General features: G+C 37.3%; 1 protein-coding gene across 2 annotated transcripts; it reads right to left on the bottom strand.

The window, feature by feature from the left end:
- Positions 1-412: 412 nt before the first annotated feature.
- On the bottom strand, positions 413-23,454 carry CFAP418 (cilia and flagella associated protein 418). 2 transcript variants are annotated; one of them, XM_045454166.1, is made up of 6 exons: positions 23,235-23,431; positions 17,815-17,902; positions 14,392-14,456; positions 13,787-13,852; positions 6,202-6,297; positions 413-2,551 (listed from the first exon to the last, which is right to left on the bottom strand). In XM_045454166.1, the coding sequence occupies exons 1-6, from the start codon at positions 23,387-23,389 to the stop codon at positions 2,398-2,400; spliced, it is 624 nt and encodes a 207-aa protein (XP_045310122.1). In that variant the 5' UTR covers positions 23,390-23,431; the 3' UTR covers positions 413-2,397. The 2 variants fall into 2 exon arrangements, with proteins under 2 accessions (XP_045310122.1, XP_045310123.1); XM_045454167.1 differs by lacking the exon at positions 6,202-6,297 and having other exon boundaries at positions 23,235-23,454.
- Positions 23,455-23,804: the final 350 nt, after the last annotated feature.

The raw sequence follows: 23,804 nt of genomic DNA, 5'->3' as shown, positions 1-23,804 counted from the left end.
ACTTAAACTTACGGCATGTTTCTCTTCTCCAATGTAAATAAATAAATTCTCTGCTCAACTGGATGGTTTGAAACTCTTGTTATCATTTTATTTTTTTTATTAAAAAAAATTTTTTTTTCAACGTTTATTTATTTTTGGGACAGAGAGAGACAGAGCATGAACGGGGGAGGGGCAGAGAGAGAGGGAGACACAGAATTGGAAACAGGCTCCAGGCTCTGAGCCATCAGCCCAGAGCCTGACGTGGGGCTCGAACTCACGGACCACGAGATCGTGACCTGGCTGAAGTCGGACGCTTAACCGACTGCGCAACCCAGGCGCCCCACTCTTGTTATCATTTTAAAAGAAATTACCGAAATTATTTCAAATTAATCCTCATATGAATATTTTACTATAAAATAAAACAACTAAATATAGAATAAAGCTATTTATTATTTATAGGCAGGATTTATTATTTATTTATTATTCTAGGCAGGATAAGGATCTGAGAGTATAATACAGCTCAAGGAAAGTAGCTACCTAGCTTGACAAAAAATAGGTAATTGCTAAAGTAGAAAATGAGAAATATTGAAAACAAATAGGCAAAACATCTTGAAAGTTTTATAGACTTTGCATTTTAAAATTATAACTTATCAGAAACTATACTTTTCTTATGCATTGTTACTAAAATAGTTGCATTTTGGCTTAAATTATTTATCCATCAGTATACAAACATAATATTCTTTCTACATTTTAGATTACAGATTGTACAACTGCCAACAACAATGTGAGCTCATATATACATTTCTGACATTGGGGAATTATGTCATGGAATGCCAAACATGAGCAATGTATCTAGGATATAGAATAGGTATGAAACAATAAAAAAGAAAAAAATTTTCAAATTAATGATTTAGTAAATTTGCCCATTTGAATATAAAGAAAACGTCATCATTATGACCAATGGTTTCTCAATCAAATCCCCTTGTTTCTCATATAATTACACACAGATAAAATTTTAGGGAGTAAAAACTTTTTATTCAAAAATAAAGTAAGTAAGGTCTGTATACATTGTCAATACAAAAATGTAAGCATCTGCCACTATGAGTTCACTATGTGTTCCGTTGCAATGCTAGACCTACTAGAGTAAGTTTTACAGGTAAGCAAATGTGTCACGGCTAGGAAAAGGATTTTAATGGCTGATCTTTCTTCTTACTTGAATCAGGTGACTGGAATGGATTCAGCTTAAGACTAAGCAATCACAACTTTGCTTCAATTACTCTCTTTCAGCATACCTTGTGTCATACATTTGAATGATATCTTAGACACATGCAATAAAGAGCTTATGGTAGATTGGAAAGCCCCCAAAATTTCTTGATGGTGCTGGGAACTGATAGTTTTTAGGTAACTGACTTCCTGAATGGGCTGCTATTGTAGGGTTTCTCAAGTCTTAGTGATGTAAAGGAGAAACCTAACAGATCACCTGTTGGTTCAATTATGCTTTATTTCTCTTTCATGAACTCCTGTAGTAAATAATATATTAACCTGATCCTACCAAAAAATCAACAGGCTGCCTGAGAAAATATCTTACTTGATGTTCACTTGATGGAATTTTAGGCACTGAAGGCTAGAAAGTACTTGGAAAAAATCTAACAATGATCTATCTGTATTAGGATTTTTCCTTGTGATTTTAGGTGCATCAAAAAAAATTTTTTTTTATATATAAATGGATTGTTTGTTAAAATAGCAAACTAAGTAACTTTTGATATCTAAATCAACAAAAGAAGAAATAAGTTAAAACTAGTAATACATATTTATCATTATTATGCATATCACTGTGAGTTGTTGAGGTAAGGTCAGATATAGGCAGTGTTTTCATTTACAGCATACCAGTACTCCTAAAAATCCTTCAGTGAGCCACTGATCACATGGTTTCTGCCATGTATAAATTATGATTTTTGGCAACAATAGATTTGACCAGAGGAGATGATGTATACACCCCTCAGTGACCTCTCTACACTGGCTGGCTTTATCCCCTTTAAATATTATACGTGAGGAATATTTAGCTAAATGTATTAGCAGTGACTAATACTGCTAATAGTTGCTAATGAATGGCTATATGTTTGTATAAAACGTCATAATTAAACTTCCATTTAACAGCAAAGAATTTGGATGAACTGCTATCTTATTTACTAAGTAAAATGCCCATATATCGAAAAGAAATAATTCCAAAATTATTGGACACATTATCTTCTAAGTCCATTTGGTCTTTGAAAATCTATGCTGTATAGCCATTAAATGAAATTTCCTGTCTTTTTCCAAAGGGCATGATACTGCTGTGTACCTTTACCTAAATATGATGATGATTAGTGGAGATTGCTCTCACGGATACATTTGTTTAAACACAAAAAGTTTGCATTCTTAATGTTTACCACAAACCCAACGAAGCTGATGATCGGTCTGAAGGTCAGTCAGTTCTTCAATAGTTCTCCAGCTGCACTGGCAGGCATATGCCCGTGTTCCTTTCTTCTTTACCAACTTTGTTCTTAATTTGTGGAATTCTGGCATGTTGTTCCTATTAACAAAAAAGGAAGATTTTAGCATAGTGGCTTTGTCTTATCAGAGATGACATGATATGAGAAGAGAGTAGGAGGGATGGTGGTTCATCTCCTACCTCAAATACTCACCTATACCATATTTTTAAAAGCCTGCAATATGGTCAGTGGAAGGCACATAAGAGGCATAAAGACAATAGGCTTCTGATGGGTTAACTATAGCAATTTCTCATTAATAGAGAAAAAGTGCCTGTTTTTTCTATTTGTTGAACTAATACTGTATCTTTCATTTATTAGCAAGATATACTATTAGCAACAGAATAAATGTCTATGCTGCATTAACATTTATTCATTTTTGAGAGAGACAGAGAGACAGAGCATGAGCTGGGGGAGGAGCAGAGAGAGAGGGAGACACAGAACCTGAAGCAGGCTCCAGGCTCTGAGCTGTCAGCACAGAGCCTGACATGGGGCTCGAACTCACAAATTGTGAGATCATGACTTGAGCCAAAGTCGCATGCTTAACTGACTGAGCCATCCAGGAGCCCCTGTCAGTAATGTTAAAACAATTAAGTCAATGGGCAGGACCATTATAAAAAATGATAACTATTTGACTTGATGCTACTATAAAAAAAAAAAGAAGTTAATTTAAGTTTAATTAACTGAAAATCAATTATGGTTTTCATGATAATCAATGTATCAAATTTATGTAACAGAAAAAAAGGAAAAATTCAAAATGAAGTGATGAAAAAGTACAAAGCAAAATTATGAAACACAGTATAAATATTAAAAAAAGAGACAAAAAAAATTTAAAAAAAAATAAAAAAAGAGACAAAAAGTGCTATTACTTTTGAGGTCACTGCAATGGAAGGCAGGCTACAAAGTGCCCTCTGGTGGCCAGTGGGCACCATACTCAGTACTGTATTGTACTAAACCCAGGCATAATTTAGGTTTGAACCTAACAAAATCTCAGAGATTTTCCTGGCCAACTTTGTTTTCAGGAAACTGGCACTTTGACTAGGTAAGTGTTACAGCAAACTAGGGGAAGAAATGAATAATCTAAGTTTTATCAGAAAGGAAAAAACTCCACAAAACTGTGTTTAATGAAAACTAAGTGGTTAAATGAAGAAAAAAAAGTTCTTTATTCAAGGTGTAATATATTGTGACAAATTTAACATTTGATACTTGACTGAATCCTTAATTGGAGATTTTATGAGCAGGAATCATGAATAGCCAGGAAACTAATTAATGTATTCCGAATTTTTTTAAGGAAGCACATATCTTAAAAGCTTAGAGGGGTCCCTGTGGGGGGGCTCAGTCAGTTAAGCATTGACTTTGGCTCAGGTCATGATCTCATGGTTTGCGAGTTTGAGCCCTACGTTGGGCTCTCTGCTGTCAGCACAGAGCCTGCTTTGGATCCTCTGTCTCCTTCTCTCTCTGCTCCTCCTCCACTTGTTCTCTCTCTCTCTTTATCAAAGTAAACAAATAAAAAAAGCTTAGAAATATAATTTTGTGTAAAGAAAATGATTTAGTAGAAAAACAAAAGCATTTTATTTAGCTATTATGGCAGGATGATCAAGTAGAGCCTATACTTCTCTTTGAAAATTCCAGAACTTGTCAAAGCTAGAATACACTATTTCTCTCATCTATAAAATAAGGACAATAAAACAAACCAAGGTACAGACTGACACCACTATAAATGGTTCCCTGTGTTGTCAGGCAATTAACGGCATCCTGCAAACGTTTTAACTTGCCTTCTTTGGTGACCACCTACTTGTGCTTTTCTTCAGCTGTGATTCCCTACCCTCCTCAAATGTTCCATCTTCCCTCCAGTCCTTTACTTTCTGTAGATCACATCCTCATTCAGACAGCTAGGCCATCAAATGTGAAAAATCTTCCATTTCCTAGCTTTCCCCCTGAATACATCACTATTTTACCTCCCTCTACTCAGTCACAGAGGGCTCATCTCAGCATTGATACTACATGCATTCTATTATTCTACACTAGTTTTATAAAAAATTTATGGTTTATACTGGTGACATATGGGGGTTACTGACCACTCATTACATTAACCGGAAATTAGTATAGAGCAGAGGATTGAGAAAAGTCAGAAATGGCAAAACGGATCTGAAATCACAAGCTAAGTTTTCCAACTCTAGAATTAACAAGTGGGCTAACCTGATCTGGGATTTGGGGACTTCACTAGGCTTTATTTGGGTTTGGAAATGTGAAACCTCTCAAACTGTAATTTTTCCATGTACTTGTATATTTGAAGTTTTGTGAAGCGGATTCAAAGTTTTCATAAGATTTTGAAAGCGGTTTGAATAATTCAAGTAGAGAAGATTCCTATGGATTTAAAAATAATTCAAGTAGAGAAGATTCCTATGGATTTACGTGAGAATGGCTGCCAAAAGAGGTGCAGAAGAAACTCTCACCTTTTTCCTTCTCTTCACTACTGGAGACAGCTGCAATATATTCTGATTACTTGTATCAGAAAATACAATTCTTATTCAGGCCCAGGTTTGGGCGGGGGAGGGGGGTGCAAAATGCATGCTTTATGAGCTTTTATTAGTTTTTAGCTCTTAATTTTTATTTGAAAATGTGATGTACAATTCAGATACATTTTTATAACTTACATCATCTTAAAAATGTTAGGTATGGTGTAAGTATTCAAGAATTTACACACTGTGGGGCACCTGGGTGGCTCAGTCGGTTAAGGGTTTGACTCTTGATTTCAGCTCAGGTCATGATTTCATGGTTCATGAGTTTGAGCCCCGTATCAGGCTCTGCGCTGACAGCGAGGAGCCTGCTTGGGATTCTCTCTCTCTGCCCTTCTGCCACTCACACCAGTGCACTCTCTCTCTCTGAAAAGAGTCTGCCACTCGCACCAGTGCACTCTCTCTCTGAAAAGTAAATAAACATAAAAAAAAAAAAGAATGTGCAAACTGAAAAATATGAGTAAGACACTATCCTGAGCACAAGGAGGAAGGCAGACGTATACCAACTAAGATTTTCAATCTTCTATTCCAGTGAGTGCTATGATAGGTACAAAGTGCTGTGGAGACACAGGAAAAAACGAAATTACTTCCAAGTTGACAGGAGTGGTGAGGGAATCATGGAAGACACGCAATGAACTGTACCCTGACGGGCAGTTCAGGTTTAAGTAGATAAATGGTGGGATGGTGGGAAGGGGTCCCAGGACGGGAAGAGCTTCCACTGTCCGAAGAAATGGCAGTACTGAGTACTCTGACGCAGCAAAAATCTTGTGAAGGTGAGAAGTAAACTGGGGAAGGGCAAGGTGGATGACAGACAGATGGGGGCTGGCTTGTGAAGGGTCTTGCTCTGTACTAAGAAACCTGGACATGCTTCCATAAGCAGAAGACTTTTGGGCAAGAGAATGGCACACTCAGAGTTGTGCTTTAATTCTCAGCAAGGAAAGGGTGGTCAGAAAGAAGAGAAGGTAGGCAGAAAAATCAGTGAGGAGGCTCTTTCTACACTCCTGCCAGAAGTAACAAATCGTCACATAGCCTGACAGCAGATGGAGAGATGAAATGGTCAAGAGGTGGAGGCTACATGATCTTGCCAAGTCCACCAAGAGACGTTAGAGCAAAATAAGAAATAAAAAGGTATACTGGTACGTTTTTTCACAGAGGGAAGTTCTCTGGAAACATACCTGAAAAACAGATAATCGCATGATTTGTCCCACATAAAGTCGTCGTAGCTTACTACCCAGAAATCACATGCTACACAACGCAGATGGTCACAAGCTCTGTTCAGAGAAAAAGAACAGTACATTAAAGATTACTGGTAAAATTAAATAGGGAATTCTGGTGATTTATTAATAGGATACACCACATATTAGAGATGACTGAGTAAACAACAGAAAAGTAAAGATTAATGTGATTACATCTTATTTTTTAACTAAAGGACTGATTATTTTTCAGGTAAAAATTTTCAGGTTAAATTTCTGCACAAACTTGCAGGTTTGATTTCTCTACAAACCTACATATTTTACTAAGATCTTACATACTGATACACACACATGCATACTGTACAGATATAAGACAGACAAAAGGGATGTGCAGATCTTTTAGTTCAGTGGTTTTCAAATTGTGTCTGAGGGAGATCTTCACCTAGGATAACTTCTTTAAGTTGCTTCCCTTCCTATTGAAAATTCCAGGGGCGCCCCTATCACAGAATTTGCCACATTATATGGAAATGAATCTATCACCCCATAAGCTACTTAAATGCTGGGACAGTATCTTACTTGCTTCAGTTGCCCCACTATTTGGCATTAATGTATTCATTCAGTCACTTAAAAGATATTTACCCAAAGAATACTATGTGCTGGTAACACTCTGTCTTCATGGAGCTTAGATTCTAATGAGAGAAGAAATAAACGATACTCATAATAACTAAATAATATAGTATGTTAGAAGGTGAAAAGTGCTTCCAGTTTTTGAAATGATAAGTAGAGTAAATAAAATTGGGAGTATCGGGAGGGAGTGGATTGCAATTTTAAGTAGAGTAGTCTGCACAGGCCTCACTGAGAAATACATCTGAGCAGGTTCTTTAAAGGGAGTGAGAGGTGGTTAAGAAAACGGGTTAAGAGAAGGTTATATTTAAGAAGCCAGGACAAAAAGCATATTTTTATGTTGATGGTAAAGATGCAGAGAAAAGAAAAACACTGATGATACAGGAGAAAGAGGGTAGAATGACTGGAATGACGCTTACCAGGTACTAGGTACTTCCTGAAAATGTGAGGAATTGAAATGTCACATGTTTCTCAAAACTCATACTACACAGTAAGTTTAGGAGTAAAATGACAATATGTGGAAATACTTATGAACTGCTGTTGCAAACAATTTGATTTGTATAGTGACTGTGATTTACTTTAAAAAAGAAGACATTTCCTCTACTGTTTGAAGTATTTAAAAACTAGAATCAATGTACGGGGTGCCTGTGTGGTTAGTTAAGCACCGTATTTCAGCTCAGGGCATGATCTCATGCCTTTGTGGGTTTGAGCCCCGAGTAGGGCTCTATGCTGACAGCTTGGAGCCTGGAGCTTTGGATTCTGTGTCTCCCTCTCTCTCTGCCCCTCCCCGGCTCATTCATCCTCTCTCTCTCTCTCTTAAAAATAAATAAACATTAAAAAAAATTAAACAAACTAGAATCAATGTAGATACACATTTGATCATCTAAAAATTAAAAGGAAATAAAAAGAGGCTTTAAGATACCAAAAACAAAGTGAAAAGACCGGTGGTGATAGAGTGGAACAAAATATTTTCAACACATTGCTGAATATTTAACGCTATAAAAGAGTGCTTACAAGTGACAACAACAACAAAAAACCCTTAGAAATATATTTAATCTCTCTAATACAGGCATCATAGTATAGACGTGGAGGTAGACTGCCTAGCTTCAAATGTGATTCTACTATTTACTAGCTGTAGTCAAAAAACTTCATTGTGACTCAGTTTCCCATCTATAAAATGGGGGTAATAAGAATACTTCTATACCTCCTACAATTATTATTAGGACCTAATGAGTTAATACCGGTAAAGTGCTAATAACAGTGCCTGGCATAGTGTTTGTTAAATAGTTAAAAAATAACATAATTAAAATTTAAAGCAACCACAAATAAATGTTTTAATCTAGCACTTTCAGACATTCCTGGTGGGTATGTAAATTGCTATAACCTTTTGGGAAAAATCTTAGCACTATCTTAAAATCAAAATTATCGCTAGCTGTTGCACTAGCAATCCCATTTTTGGGCACCTATTGCATATAAACAAAAACATCAGTATATAAACATTTATCAAGAATCTGTACTGAACTGCAGCACTGCTGAAGTGGCAAAAACAGGATAGCACCTGGATACTTATTAAAAAGGGAAAAGACTGAACAACATGAAATATATTTATACTATGGAATATTAGGTAGCTGGATGATAAAGAGAATTAGATTTATCTATTGACCTAGAGGGATGTCTAAAGTAAGGTGCACAGTTAACATATATGGCATGATCCTATTTTTGTAAAAACAACTGAAAAAAATTCCTATATAGGTGTTTGCAGGTTTGGAAGAACATGGAGAAAAGTGTGGAAGGTTATATACTATGAGACTAACACTGGCTGCATCAGGGGTAGTGGGAATGGAGGGGAGAGAAGATTATTACCTTTCTCTTCATACATTTTTAAATTTCGTTTTTATTTTTTAAAATAAGCATTCAAGATGTCTGCAATTAAAAAATAATAAAAAAAATCCATCATCATATATTTTTTTCACTTCTCTCTAAAATTCAGATATGGTAACTTCAAAATTGCGAATATGTTTTGTGCTGACAATTTCTTTGAAAATAAATGCTTTTATTTTGAAAATGATTACTCATAAAAAAATAAACACTCAAAATCTATACAAGTTTCATAAACAATTCTCTATTTTCTTTCAAACTGTTAACAATTTATAGGGTTGTATTTGTACATATGGAAATTTAACACAATTACATTCGTACGTATTTGAACTTGGAGTTTGAACGTACAAGTCAGGAAATGCAAAATGATGATTCCCAAAGCTGCCGTAACTTGCTTTCTTATGCATATGTAGTTTATTACATGATTGCACAGAGTGTTAACTTTAATGCCTTAATACATATGTGCAATTTGGCTAAATTATTGCTGTTGCGGGAACTATAATTTAGAATCTCCTGACATTTTGTATGTGTAAAATCTCAACCATAATGTTAAATATAGCTTTTTAATTTAATTTAAAATTTAGTAGTTTATTCAAATCTACTCACACTACCACATTTTCCTACAAACACTGCCCTGTGAGAAAAATAAAACTAACTTGCAGCTAAGAAATCATTCTGCTGCTACGATTCACTCTATTAGATCATAATTAGTAGCAGCCTATGAAATAATCCAGTCTTACAAGTAGTTTAAAAAATAGGAGAGTAAAATTCGATCTGGCTTGAAAATAACACTTTGGTTTTATCTATACTTTACTAATGCCACCATGCTTCCTGCTACTACTCTTTCTCCTTTCCACCAACTGGGTAAAAGACTCAAATCTTTACACTCTAAATTCATTCAGCATTACTCCCAAACCAGAGCTTCAGCTAGAAATCAGACAAATAAAACATATGGAAAATTAGACTCAATTTCCTTTATGCCCTTGGCATGTAAATAAGTGCTTATTTTTAGGGCTTAAATACATTTCTCTCTCATAACTATGTACATATTAGAGCACCTCTAAAAAAAAAAAAAAAAAAGGCATGATTCTAATGAAAGATAAATTGTCAGGATTCTTCCTCCAAAATGTGGAGGGAACTCAAATACCAAGTTGTCACCATCAGCTTTGTCCTTTTGTCCAGCTAGTAAGTATAATCTTTACAATTTTAAAGATGTTCATGATGGGAATACCCAACATACAGTCCAATATAGTCTTCTGCTTAGACTCTGGTTCTCAGTTAAATCCTGTCAGATATGCACAGTGGACTAGGAAGCCTTGATGTTTGGCAGTTGGAAAATGACAGTAGCAGCAATAGAAAAAACATCTAAGATTCATCCCTTTTGCACATATTACATGGTCTTCTGCAAACTGGTATACTAGAAAGCATCATAGGTCAAGAACACATTACATATTTGAGTCCTTGATTTGTAATAATTTTTGTGACCTTGGCAAGGCACATTACTTGGGGTGTCATTCTTGACAATGTTCTCTCTTACTTCCCATAGCCATTTAAACACTGAGTTCTGTCAGTTCTAGATTCTAAATAGCATAGACATGACACCTTTTCCCTACAGCTACTGTCACCACTCAGGTTACAGCTACCATCACTGTCTCTTTCCTGGAGCACCATAACTACTACCTGCTGACTGGTCTCCCTGTGTCCTCACCAGTCTTGTCCCTCCAACTTCTTATCAATGTTCCATTCAGCAGCCAAAATGACTTCCTTTAGCAATACAAATATGATTGTCACTCCATCTGCTAAAAACAAAATCCAGTACCCCCTTCCTCAAACAAACAAAACAACTAATGGCTTCCACTGCATGTATCAATACATTTTCTAAAATCCTCCAGAGGGCTACAGGACCCCAAACAAAAATGTCCCTCAACTACCTTGCCAGCCCCATCAAGAACCATTCTCTCCCCCACTCACTATGCTCCAGCTCACCTGGCTGTCCTGTGCTACTCCAAAACTCCTTCCCAGCTCAGGGATCATCTAACACCATGTGCCCTCTGGCTCTAATGGTCTCCTCTCTTTGGTAATTCATTTTTCATACTCTAGTCTGGTTAAATGTTATTTGCTTAGGGAAGCATTCTCTAACCCTTCCTATTAAATGGGTGCTAATTATCTATGCTTATAGTACCCTGCACTTTCCCTTCAAATTATGTATTATATGGAAATTAAATACTTATTTGTGGAATTACCTATTTAAAGTCTCTCTTCTTATCTAGACTGATAACTCACTGAGGGCAGAGAAGTGTGCATTTATTTATCACTGACAACCTAGGACCTAGTAAACAGGTGGCTAATATGTGTTCAATGAATTTGACACCAGTGTCTCAACTTCCTTATTTATAAAATGGGGTTAAAAAATCTTGCTCTATTTGCATCCTGGTTTTTTTCCTGTGGAGTTAAACCAATAAGCATATTTAAAACAGTGCTCTGGACAGCATAAAGTACTTCACACATAAAATGTTTTACATGCATATGAACAGATCTATCCTTACCCTCCCGTGGGTATAGATCTGTGTTATGAAGAGGATGGTCTATGAGGGTATCTTTGTAATGGTAAGGAAGAAAAGATCCATGAATATAAACATTTATCTATGCATATATATGCTAACAGTATGTGTTTTTTCCTTTTGTAGCTGTGCAGAAAGTAGGAAGGGGTTTGATGGATATTGGCATGCTCATGGGTCAATATTATCTAATAGGATCCTCCAGGTATAAAAATAGGCTGTTCTTTTGTCTACTTAAATTCCATCTGGAGCAAGACTCTTCTGTGCTAGAACCAAAGTACATGTAAAAAACACTATATAAAAGAAAATCTTCATGAAATATTTACTTTTTGGAAGTGAACCAGAATGTATTATCTTAGAGACCATTTGTAAAGTCAGAAGACACCTGTAAGTAAACACTGATACATATTTCCTGAGATAAAATGGAAAAGTAGTAGGAGAATATAGGATAGCAGCACTGCCATTTGAGAAAGACCCACAAATAATTGCAAACTATTACTCAAAGTATCTTAGCTATGTTTTGCACCATCGGCATACTCTAATGTACCATTGCATTTAATCCTCACGATATCTCCATGGAGTATGTTCAGTTTTTACAGGTGAGGAAAATGAAGTTTTAGAAGATAGATCCCTTCTCTCAAGGCTTCCCATCTCGCAAGTGGCACAGTGAAGGATCTGAACTCAGGCATTCTGCCATCAGGGCCCTTTCTCTTCATGCTCTGGAGGGGTCATCATTTGCTTCTTTACCAGTTCCTCTCCTGGATAGGGTTGTATGTATGTATGTATGTATGTATGTATGTATGTATGTATTTATTATTTTTGGCATCTAGTATTTAGCATAAGGGCTGGGACATGCTGGGCATTTTAAGAATATCATATAAAGAAAAGAAAAAAGAAACTCAAATAGAATGAGAAAAAAATTTGTAGATAAGCAAAGACAGCAAGGACATACATTAGAAAGGACAGTCATTCTAGAAAAAGGAATAAATGTGAAAAACATTCAGAGGCAGAAAAATGTAAGTGGAAAGTAGAGGATAACAGATGTTCTGGTGGAAGTGAAGTATCCTAACCCGGCTTTCACTGGAGGTGAAGCCAGGAAGAACACGATCTGGCAAAGCAAATAATGACTCTAGAGTTAATGTGAGATGAATGGTAGCTTTCATTTTCCCTCTGAACAGGGGAGATGTGCTCAAAAGAATATGTTAGGGATATTATCCTTCATGTTATATATGGGCTAAGCTAGAGAAGGAGGAGTGGGTGGTAACGGGGAAACTACTGCAGTTCCTAGGTGATCTGAGAGAAGCTGGGGTTGGAGGGGGTGTGGTCTGGAAACACGGAGACAAGTCCCAGTGGCTCCACATGGGTAAGTAAGGACTGCCAGCAAGCAGACTGTACTCTTCTGTGAGGGCCAGCTTGTGTTTCTAATTCTTTGAATAGATGGCCCTCAACGCACAATGATTCAAGTGCTATTAATTGTTATTTACAGCCCTTACAGCAGACAGCACCCTGGGGGACTTCTAGTAGCCCATCTGAGCCATTCTATTGCCTGGTGTTTCCAATGCAGGGTTCCCCACACTCCCAACCTCCCTTCAGTCCCATGGCCTTTCTTTCTAGGCTTCCTAGGATCTAGGCCAGCACCACTACAAACCCTCCTACAATGACGTTTTAGATCCCACTTCTATTATTCAATATAACCATTATTCCTCCTAAAATGTGGTCAGCATGCAATTATATATCTCATTCTTTTCTTTCTTAAAAAATTAACAGAAAGTAGAAAAGTGTTTTAGAAATGACTAGACAAAATATAATAATCTAGACAAACAGGCCTCTGCAAAAACAGAATCAACAGTCTCAGGACAACAGAAAGATATGCTTAAACCAATTTGTTTCCCTACATTATGACAATGATAATGGACTATGCTAGCAGTAATGGGGTGGGTGGTATCAGGACCATAAGACTGTCCTGAAAGAAGTAATGAATGAGACAGTGTGTGTAAGGGGTGGGGAAGAGACAAAGAAAGGAGGGTTTCTGCTTTTTAAGCATGTAAAATCAAGCGACTATGTTTGAGAACTTTCTGGGTACTGAAGACCCAGCTTTCTTATGCTGTTTGGCCAAGACAGTGGGTAACACATCATGTAGCTGCAAGGCCACATTTGCCTGTCTCATCCACTGGCTTCTACCGCCCAGAAGGCAAAAATGGCAAGGCAGAAGCTCTCTCTTGGTGTCCCGTGGAAAGCAGACTTGGATGGGAATGAACCAGGCACTTCAAGTGGGGCTTAGAAATGGGCATCAACACAATGAACAGCACACACCCAACATCACAGCTTTCAACAGATATCGCCCAGAATAACAAACATTTCAGTACAGTGTTCTTAACCTGGCTAATAAAATACACCTCTCATTACAAAACAGATGGATGCCAAGATGATAAGAGCTACATTTTAAGGACAGGGTATCAACTGGGAAAAACCTACTTAAGAAAGATAATCTATTTCTGACCTCCTACCTCTGTGAAGTATTTGTTCCAATTCCACATGGAGCAGTGCTTCCACCAAGGTACACTGGGCTGCAGCTAGATGTGTTCAATAGATGGGAGAAAAAATTACAATAAAAAAACATGAGAAGTGAGTTTGGCCTCATTGACTCTATATACTTGTAATCATATTTTCCTGATCAGGCTAACTTTCAAAGAAGAGGTATTTATTCCAGGATCATTGTGTTATTGGATATAACCTGTACATTCTGGAACACTCAAGGAGTTAAAATGAGTCACAGAAAAATGTGTTTGCCAAATAATATAAGGGACAAAGTAAACACTGAAGAATATAACAGAACATTAATTTTGAGGAACTGTTCACACTTATTTTTTTTTTTTTTCATGTGGCAGAAAATTATTTACAATGCAATAATCTTCCATTCAAGTTCTTTTACACTGTGGGGTCACAGACCGTAAGAACACCGAAGATATTGCTATTGGTCTTTCTCTTGAAAACCAACCAGTGCTTTGTTGTTCAATGTCACTGTTGTTTAAATGGTTACAAAATCTACTAGACTATGCTCATAGTGTTTGCTCACTAGTGTGTATAATTCACTAAAGCAATCTCAACTTACCTTTTACCAAGGCCTTGAATGGGAGCTCTGACAGATGTGTTACCTGAAGATTTAGATTTTAATTTCTGTTAAAAAAACAAGACAATAAAGGCCAAGGGTAACTTGAAGAATTCTAACATAAAATCTAATATTCTTTATTTTATAACAAGAATATTTTTTAAATGACTTAAATAAAAATTTTGTATAATTTTAAAGTTACTGAAATAAAAACAATGATCAAAACCTTTTAAAGGCAAAAGGGAAGTAGACCTCCCTAAGGAATTTGTAAATTACTCAGCTTTTAGTCTAGGAAACTGATATACTGCCATTATTAGCATGCTAAGATTTAGAGTCACTTTATAACTCTTCAGTTAATACTAAGTTCAATGATTTAATATGAAGGACCTGCTATTTAAAACTTCATCCTGGAAAAATTCAATTGAGGAGGAAAAAAAACCTCAGACTCATTTTTAAAGGCTGTAAATGGTACTCACCTGAACTGAAAATAAACTAACCAAACTCCTGGGTAACTTCAGAAATATTAATTTTGATCAAATGGAATGGTACCAACCAATAGACATTCAAGGAAATTGTAGAACTACCTAGTTACAACCATACAGTAGTTCCTATATGGTTACATAACATCATCATTATTAGCAAGCATTTATTAAGTGTTAACTGGTATATGGTACCAAACAACATAAACCAACCACATACCAGGACCACCGCCAAGGAAAGGAAGTAAGATGGAGAAAATGCAATTTAAACTATGCAGAGACATGCCTTTATTTTACCTAGTAGGTGAGGAAATTTAACGGAGGCAGAAGTATTTTGTTTCACTATTTCTTTTTTATTTGATGTTAAACAGAACTGGAAAAATTTTTGATGCATGCCTAAAAGATAAAAACGTGGATGAGTCTTTTTTTTTTTTTTTTATTTGGGGGAACATGTTTCATGTACCATCCAGGCTTGCATGCACAGCATTTGTCGTTCTTTGGCTTTCTTGTGTGGGTATGAGAGCGGTTCAGAAATTCAACAGGAGTGAGCAATGGGGGAGGAAGCAGTGCTCTCTTCTCTGGAAGATGAGCTGCTAAGAATAAGGTGGGCACAGATACCTCTTCAAAGACACCTCTCTTCCTCACCCAATCCATGTTTTACATAGATCTGCTCTCCTCCAGAAGTTTATTTAGATTGTTTTTTCCCCTCAGGATCTGGAGAACTGGATACAATAACTAAAAAAAGGGAGTATCAGAAAGAATGCAAAGAAGTTCACCTACCCACAATTGTAGAAATTATTATTTCAATTTAGTGTATTTTAAAGCCAAAGCAGAGAAGTATTTCCGTCTCCTTCTGAACTGTCTTGAACTAAAGAGATAGTACCTTACATACAGATACATGCCCTATGGTACTTAGTAACAAATTGTTCAGATGATCCTTGAATAACAAGATCATGCAGTTTTATCCTACTATTGATTAAATTAGCATTGCTATTTGGCATTTATGATGCATTCTTGTTTGCAGAGTACTCATCATTCTTACTATGTTGATATGTTAATCAACTAGGTCATCAGCCTATTAATTTACCATCTGCTTATGAACAGAAAATGTTAAATTTAGAGAAATAAAGATCTTAAGCTCTATACTAGTCATTTGATTTTTAGTCTGGCTACCAACAATAAAAGTGGCTCTTATCTGTATCCTTACCACCACCACTGCCTAGTAATTTTCCCCCTTAAAAAAAAGCCTCTTTGAGGGGCACTTGGGTGGCTCAGTTGGTTGAACGTCTGACTTTGACTTTGGCCTGGGTCATGATCTCACAGTTTGTGAGTTCGAGCTCTGCGCTGACAGCTCAGCGCCTGGAGCTGCTTCAGATTCTGTCTCCCTTTCTCTTCCTTCCTCAGCTTGTGCTCTCTCAAAAATAAATAAACATTAAAAAAGCTCTCTATGATAATATATTTTTCTTTCTTTTTTTTATGTTTATTTTTTGAGAGCAAGCAAGTGAGCGTGAGCACACAAGCAAGGGAATGGCAGAGAGAGGGACAGAAGATGTGAAGTGGACTCTGTGACTGATAGCAGAGAGCCTGATGTGGGGCTCCAACTTATGAACTATGAGATCATGACCTGAGCTGAAATCAGGAGTCAGATGCTTAACTGAGCCACCCAAGCGCCCCTGATATTATATTTATCTCTTAGATTTTTTTTCCCTTCGTGGTCCCCGTAATTTAGACTTCCATCTGGCCTCCTTCTCTTAAATTTCACAAATGTATTTTCACCAAACCAGTAAAAATTAATGTATACAGACTCTCATCCACTGCTGGCCACAATAGAAATGGTATAGTCACTTTAGAAAACGTTTTGGCAATGGGTAGAAAAGTTGAAGATAAGCACACCTTATGACCTAGCAATTCCTCCTCTAGGTTTGTACACCCTAGAGAAACTCTCGTACGTGGATAAAAGAAGCCATGCAAAGAATATTTGAAGAAGCAATGTTCCTAAATGCAACAACTGGTCACAATCTAAAGGTCTATTACCAGGGAAGTGGGTAAACAAACTGTGGCAGAATTACATAATGGACTATTGTACATCAGTTAAAATGGTTTAGGATTATATAAGTATGTAATTAAAATATAAAAGTATAGATGGAAAGGATAGGCTACCTGTGGGAAGGAAGGCAGTAGAGTAGGATTTGGAGTTCTTAAACTATAATTTTTATTTCTTTAAAATAAATCCAGAGAAGCGAATATGACAAAACATTAAGGTATGTTCACTATGGGTGATAAATATATAGCTGGCTGTTATATTATTTTATAAGCTTTTTATAAAGTTGATAGATACAAAAGCACTTAAACATTAAAATACAAACAATGTACTCATTGGTTCATGGGATAACAGCAATGTCATTGCATCTGAAACATTAAGCATATTTCTATAATTAAAGCTGTTTTCAATCTTTTATTTATTTTTATTTTGTTTTTAGAGAGACAGAGCACGGATAGGGGAGAGGGGCAGGGAGACAGGGGTAGAGGGAGAGAGACAGACAATCTTAAGTGGGCTCCATGTGGGGCTCAATCCCACAACCCCGGATCATGACCTGAGCAGAAATCAAGGATCTGATGCCCAGGTACCCGTTTTCAGTCTTTTAGAAAAGCGTTCTTAGAGTATACAAATAAATTCAAGAAACCTATTTCATCTGTGAGCTGACTTCTGCTCTAACAGCTTTTCTAGTTTCATTCTTGCTGAGAAATGAACAGCAAAACACATACTGAGAGTTTTTAATATTTTATTTTTTCTATAACTCTGAGTAGAATAATTCCTTTAAAATAATTGTATTTCTCAGAATTCAAAGGACTACAGATACTTGTGCATTCTATACATTTACAGACTATTCTAAACATGTCTTGAAATAATGAAAGAATTACTGCACATTTATAATACTTGACTTACAAAAGGTTTTTTGTCAAAGTTGGGCTCTTCAAATATTTCACTAATAAGACTGTCAAGATCATCTTCTTTTGCAAATGTTTCTGTGGATCTGAAAACAAAACAGCTGAAGCTTAAGTGCAGATAAAGTCAGTCAGTATCAGAAGAATTTTGTCTAATTGTTTTAGTATTAGAGTTGATAACAGGAGGATAAATGTGATGTTAATTATTTTCCTTCTATAGACATAGTTGAAGACTATTGACACAAAGATGCAGTTTATCAGGTACAAATTCACATATGTACTTTACTATTTCACACTTAAAATAAGACATTTAAAGCTATATTCAAGAGAAAGCTGGGCATTACCTTTCTAAATTACACCAACCACTTATTTAAAGAACACAAGATATGTACAATTATAAGTAGAACCTGAGAATTATAAACAAAGATAATTTTAATTAGTCTTTCTAATTGTTTCCCTAAGAGTTCCATTGTAAGTCAATAACCATATCTCTTAACTACAGGAGCTGAATGTTATATAATCAAATGATCTATCTATCTATCTATCTATCTATCTATCTATCTATCTATCTGTCAAGAGCATTCACTTGACAGAATATCTCAACTACCTTTCTACTTTGTGCAGGGAAAGCCATCACAGGACTATTGATATGAACTGTTACTGCACAAAACTCTTTAACGGCTAACTAACATTTACTGAATACTTACTATATAGATGAAGAAGCAGGGACTGAGAGATTCAGAAACTCACCCAAGATCATACAACTAGTGGGAAGAGAGGTTTGGAATTCAATCTAGGGCAGTCCGCACACCTAATGCTAAACAAGAGGAACTCTTTTTAGAGTTTGTTACAGATGCTTTATATCAACTTCATAACTTCATTAGACTATTAAAGTATATATTTTAGAAGATAAGTTTAGTCAGACTGATTTCAGAAATGTGTCTACTCTGAAAATTCTTTTATTTATTTATTTATTTATTTATTTATTTACTTTAGAGAGAGAATCTTCAGCAGGTTTCACACTCAGCACAGAGCCTGATGTGGGGCTCGATCACATGACCTTGGGATCATGACCTGAGCTGAAATCAGGAGTTGGATGCTCAACCAACTGAGCTACCCAAGTGCTCCTGAAAATTCTTAACTTCAGGATTATAATCCTTCTTTGTTATTGCCTGGAGTAATTAACCCAATGTAAGAAAATCCAGACAGTGAATGTCTGATTCCATCTATCTCCAGGCTTTGCCTCTTCAGTTGTTCCCTCTATAACTTTTACCCTTAAATTCTTCCACTCTATATTGGCTTGTTCCCTTGACTTACAAGTATATACAGGACTCCAAAAATTCTCTTGAGCTGCCACCCTCTCACTCACTCCTGAAGTCTATATCCATTATTTCTACTCTCTCACAAATATATGGGATGGTGATCTGGGTGAGGGTTTCTCAAACATAGAACTACTGACATTTGGGATCACATCATTCTTTGGTGTGTGTGTGTGTGTGTGTGTGTGGTGGTGGTGGTGGTAGAAGCAGGGCTGTTGTGCACTGCAGGATGTTTTACAGCATCCCTAACTTCTACTCAATAGATGCCAGTAGCATACCCCTCCCCAGTTGTGACAAATATGCCAAGACATTGCCAAATGCCCTTGAGTGGTAAAATCATCACTGGTTGAGAGCTACTGACCTAGTTTAAACTTTTTAACCTCTCTGAACCTCAGATATTTTACCTGTAAAAATGAGATCTAGATAACTATTTAAGACTTTTTCCAGGTTTAATATACTATCTCTGGCCTCTACATCCCTCAACTGTAGTGAAACTTTTCTCTCAAATGTCAACACTGCCTACATCACTAAATTTAATGGCTGCTTTCAGTTCCACCCCCCTTTAATCTTTCAAAAATGCCCAAGGCTGTGAGGCACCAATTCCTTCAATTTCTTTTATGACAGCAGGTTGCTAAGTTGTTCTCCTGAAATTCTCTCCTCCTTTAGTTTTTAGGATATTCACAATTTCAAGAATCAGATGCACTCAAACTTTATGAACCCAATAGAACTATTAGGGATCCACACTTACATAAGATTCTGGTCTGTTATACCATTTCATGATGCATACAATTGCCTATGCTTTATTATAGAAATGAAAAAAAGAAGAAAAGAATGCCATTATTTCAGTGAGAACTCATACAAATTTTAATGGACCCTATAATACTTTTTTTTGGTCTTTTGATGCTATAATACAGTAATCTTTTTTTTAGTTCATTTACTTATTTTTTTAGTAATCTCTACATCCAACATGGGGCTCGAATTCATGACCCCAAGATCAAGAGTGGCATGCTTTTCCAACTGAGCCACGAGGCATTCCTATAATACAATAATCTTAATCAAAGGTTAATAAACACTTATTGGTCCCCCCCAACTTGGCTTCTTATATTCTAATCTTGATTAAAGATACAGTTTTTGTCAAAAGTAGAAGGCATACTCTAAAATATATATACATATATATTTATATATAGTATATATTTATATATATATGTATATATATATATAGTATATATATAAAGTATATATATATATATATATATATATATATATATATATATATATACACACACACACATATAAACAGTTGAGACCCAAATGAAATGTAAATGGTATGTATAAAAGCTTAAATCTAGATCTACAATATCCTGGTAGACCTGGAAATATGACCTTGGGCAAGTAACTTTTACTTAGTTTGGTCAGTGAAATGGGGATAATAATATTATTTACCTCACAGGGTTGTGGATATTAAATGATATGACACATACAAAGCACTCAGCATATAGAAATGACTCAATAAATGTTGGCTATTATTATAGCTATCATCTAGGAGGTTATGATATTATCTGTAAATATTCCCATCTGTATCATCCTGAACCACTTTAGTCCTATTGCAGTTCAACCCAGTTTTTTTTTTTAAACTAACCAGTCCTTCTCTTTATCATTTTGAATACTTCAACAAATTGTATAGGTTTTGACCTCTTACATAAGCAGTTGTTCCTGGTATCCAGATGTAGCATGGTCATTTATTATTTGTGGAGCTATCATTTTAAGAGACAATTTCAGTATTTTAACTCTTATAAGGGGAATAGATAGTGGCTACATTGCTATACAATTGACAGGTAGTCTGTTAACAAATTCATAATATAAATAGGTTCCTAATTTTTTTTAAACATTTAAAAAAAATTTTATTTATTTTTGAGAGAGTGAGAGACAGAGTGAGAGCAGGAGAGGAACAGAGAGAGAGGGAGACACAGAATCTGAAGCAGGCTCCAGGCTCTGAGCGGTCAGCACAGAGCCTGACATGGGGCTCAAACTCACGGACTGTGAGATCATGACCTGAGCTGAAGTCGGACGCTCAACGACTGAGCCACCCAGGTGCCCCGGTTCCTAATTTTTAGTATCAGTTTTGGCTCATGACAAAATTTTAATGTTTGACCACATATACCAGGTAGGGACTGTATTTGGTTTTAGGTTTAGGGCCTTTGCTGCTGTTTTTTGCATAATTTACCTTTACAAGTACATGGCCAAATGAAAAGTTTTAACACATAAATAACAGCAGTACTGGTTTGCTACAGCTTTTATAAAAGTATTACTTAAAAATCTGATGTAGTAAGATGGGATGGGATGCTAGAAACATTATGGATGGATTTTAGTAGTGCAAGAACAGGCCATGGAGAGGCATAAAGGACCCGTTTTTTTTTTTTTTTTTTTTAAATTAAAAAAAAAAAATTTTTTTTTTCAACGTTTATTTATTTTTGGGACAGAGAGAGACAGAGCATGAACGGGGGAGGGGCAGAGAGAGAGGGAGACACAGAATCGGAAACAGGCTCCAGGCTCTGAGCCATCAGCCCAGAGCCCGACGCGGGGCTCGAACTCACGGACCCCGAGATCGTGACCTGGCTGAAGTCGGACGCTTAACCGACTGCGCCACCCAGGCGCCCCAAGGACCCGTTTTTAAAGAGGATCCACCTCAGCAGCCCCTTCTATTTTGAGCAGCATGCTCCAAGACATCCTATCCATCCGCATGCTAGCTCTCCTAAGATGAAGGCTTTGGAAAGCTCTTTGATAAATTCTCTCCATCCCCCAAAGGAATGAATAAAAAGAACCAAATAAATTGTAAAATAACATTGCTGTGGAATGTGGACGGTGGGATGTACTGGGAATGAGTACATAAGACCTCCAGCATACAAGGCAAAAATATATAAATTAATGAGTGATATTTGCATAACTGTTCAGTCAAATAAGTATTAGCCCCTTCAAAGTAGTCATTTTAGTTGGCTCTACATTTGTTTTTTTAGAATACTGCCCAGTACTTAACTAATTTTTAGAATTTGTTTCTGAACTTTAGAATCTTTTCAATGTTTTTTATCTTCTGAGGGTCAATTTTTATAAACAAATGTCACTAGAGGTTAGGTCGGGTAATTTGGGTACCAATGTTGGGTAAATACTTCTGGGAAATCATGCACTTGTACATCAAGGCCAAACAAAACCAAACTACAGACTCAGTCATAAATTGACAAGAACGACTTTCTTGAGTTGTTCCAAAGCTGCCTCTGTGTAATTACACAAACATTTCCAACATAGTCACTACAGAGATTCCCAGGTCATCACTTTGAAGGGCAATATTCATTCTGACACAAAAATTTTGACTTTTTGGGATTGAGGAAAAAGAAGTCTTATTATTTCATGATTATGCAGAATCAAAAAGATGGACAAATTTGAAAGGTAGTTTTTAGGATCAAAACCCAGAATACTTAAGAAGTCTCCTGAAATTTCAATTTGGATGCCTGAGATTCCCTGAGACCCTTGGGGGCCACTGGGAGAAGACAGGTGGCTGTACTAACATTGTATTCACAATAATTAACTATCCAAAATTTAATATTACTCACTTCTCTGAGTTTAAAAAAAAAATTAGCTAATGATGACACAGTATAGAACGGAATCGTTTTCTCGAACAACCGGCCCAAGGATTATTCTGCCTGGGGAATTGGGTCAGAGGCGATAGGCTGAGGTTCTCTGTGCGAACGAATCTTACAGTGGGATGAGGACTCACGCTACGGCAAAGACCCTGGTCAGAGTGGCCCTCTAGGGCGGGTCTCAGGAGAGGACCCCAAAGCTGCACCTCGCACTCCCCCGCTCCATTTGGGCCCCCGGGACCTGTCTAGGTGAAAGAGACTGGCTGAGGGCTCTCACGGGCGGATCGCTGGTCCTTGCTAAGAAATGCCCAAATCCTCCCGGACAGGGAATTGACGTGTATACTGCCTTAGGAGTGGGAGCTGAGGATCTCGGCCCGACTAGGGAGAGGAGCTGGAGATCGTGGGCAGCGGGCGGCTTTAGGGCGTGTAGCAGGCTTTACCAGGACAGCTCACCCCTCCCGCCTGTTAACCTGAGATTCTCTTTCGCTTCGGCTTGGTTCCGGTCGTTGCTGAGGATGCCGCCGACGCAGCCTCTGGGCCGCTCGACCGTGCCCAGTCTGAGTGGGTCTGGTCTGCAAAACTTGGACTCGACTTCATCCAAGAGCTCGTCCAGGTCCTTCGCCATCTTGAATCGTTACGTCTTTCTCCCGTTCCCGGCGCAACAGCGCCGGGTGGTTTCCAGGGGCAACGCGAGGATATTACAGATCGCGGCCACTCCCGCGCATGCGCTTGTCGTCCCAAGGCAGCCCAGGCGTCCGAGAGGCCCGGACGCTGACGTGCTCGCGCAAAAGGGCGCAGGGGGTCCGCGAGTCCTGGCGGAGCTGGCCAGCCCGCGGGGCCGGAGGTCGGAGCTGTCCCTTTTTGCGCGACCTCGCGACGCTTTGCTTTTCTTCGCTCCATATTGGCGTGTTTTGTTCCGTCTCCCCCTCCTGGGCTCAGGTTGTAACCACAATCACGCGACACCCTAGCTCCCTCACGCGCTCCTTTTACGGTCCCACTGGGGTCCCCATTGTATTCCAACCGTTCAAAATTCCTTAAAT

Source organism: Leopardus geoffroyi, chromosome C3 (assembly GCF_018350155.1).
Source record: "Leopardus geoffroyi isolate Oge1 chromosome C3, O.geoffroyi_Oge1_pat1.0, whole genome shotgun sequence".
Classification (NCBI taxonomy): domain Eukaryota; kingdom Metazoa; phylum Chordata; class Mammalia; order Carnivora; family Felidae; genus Leopardus; species Leopardus geoffroyi.
This window is presented reverse-complemented; position numbering and strand designations above follow the sequence as displayed.

Excerpts from the sequence above, each read along its gene's own strand:
- CFAP418 (XM_045454166.1), bottom strand. The coding sequence starts at position 23,389 with ATGGCGAAGGACCTGGACGAGCTCTTGGATGAAGTCGAGTCCAAGTTT. Across the intron at positions 13,853-14,391 it reads ATTCAAGGCCTTGGTAAAAG|CTGCAGCCCAGTGTACCTTG; the intron begins GTAAGTTGAGAT and ends GAACACATCTAG. Across the intron at positions 6,298-13,786 it reads GGAACAAATACTTCACAGAG|AGCTTGTGACCATCTGCGTT; the intron begins GTAGGAGGTCAG and ends TTCTCTGAACAG.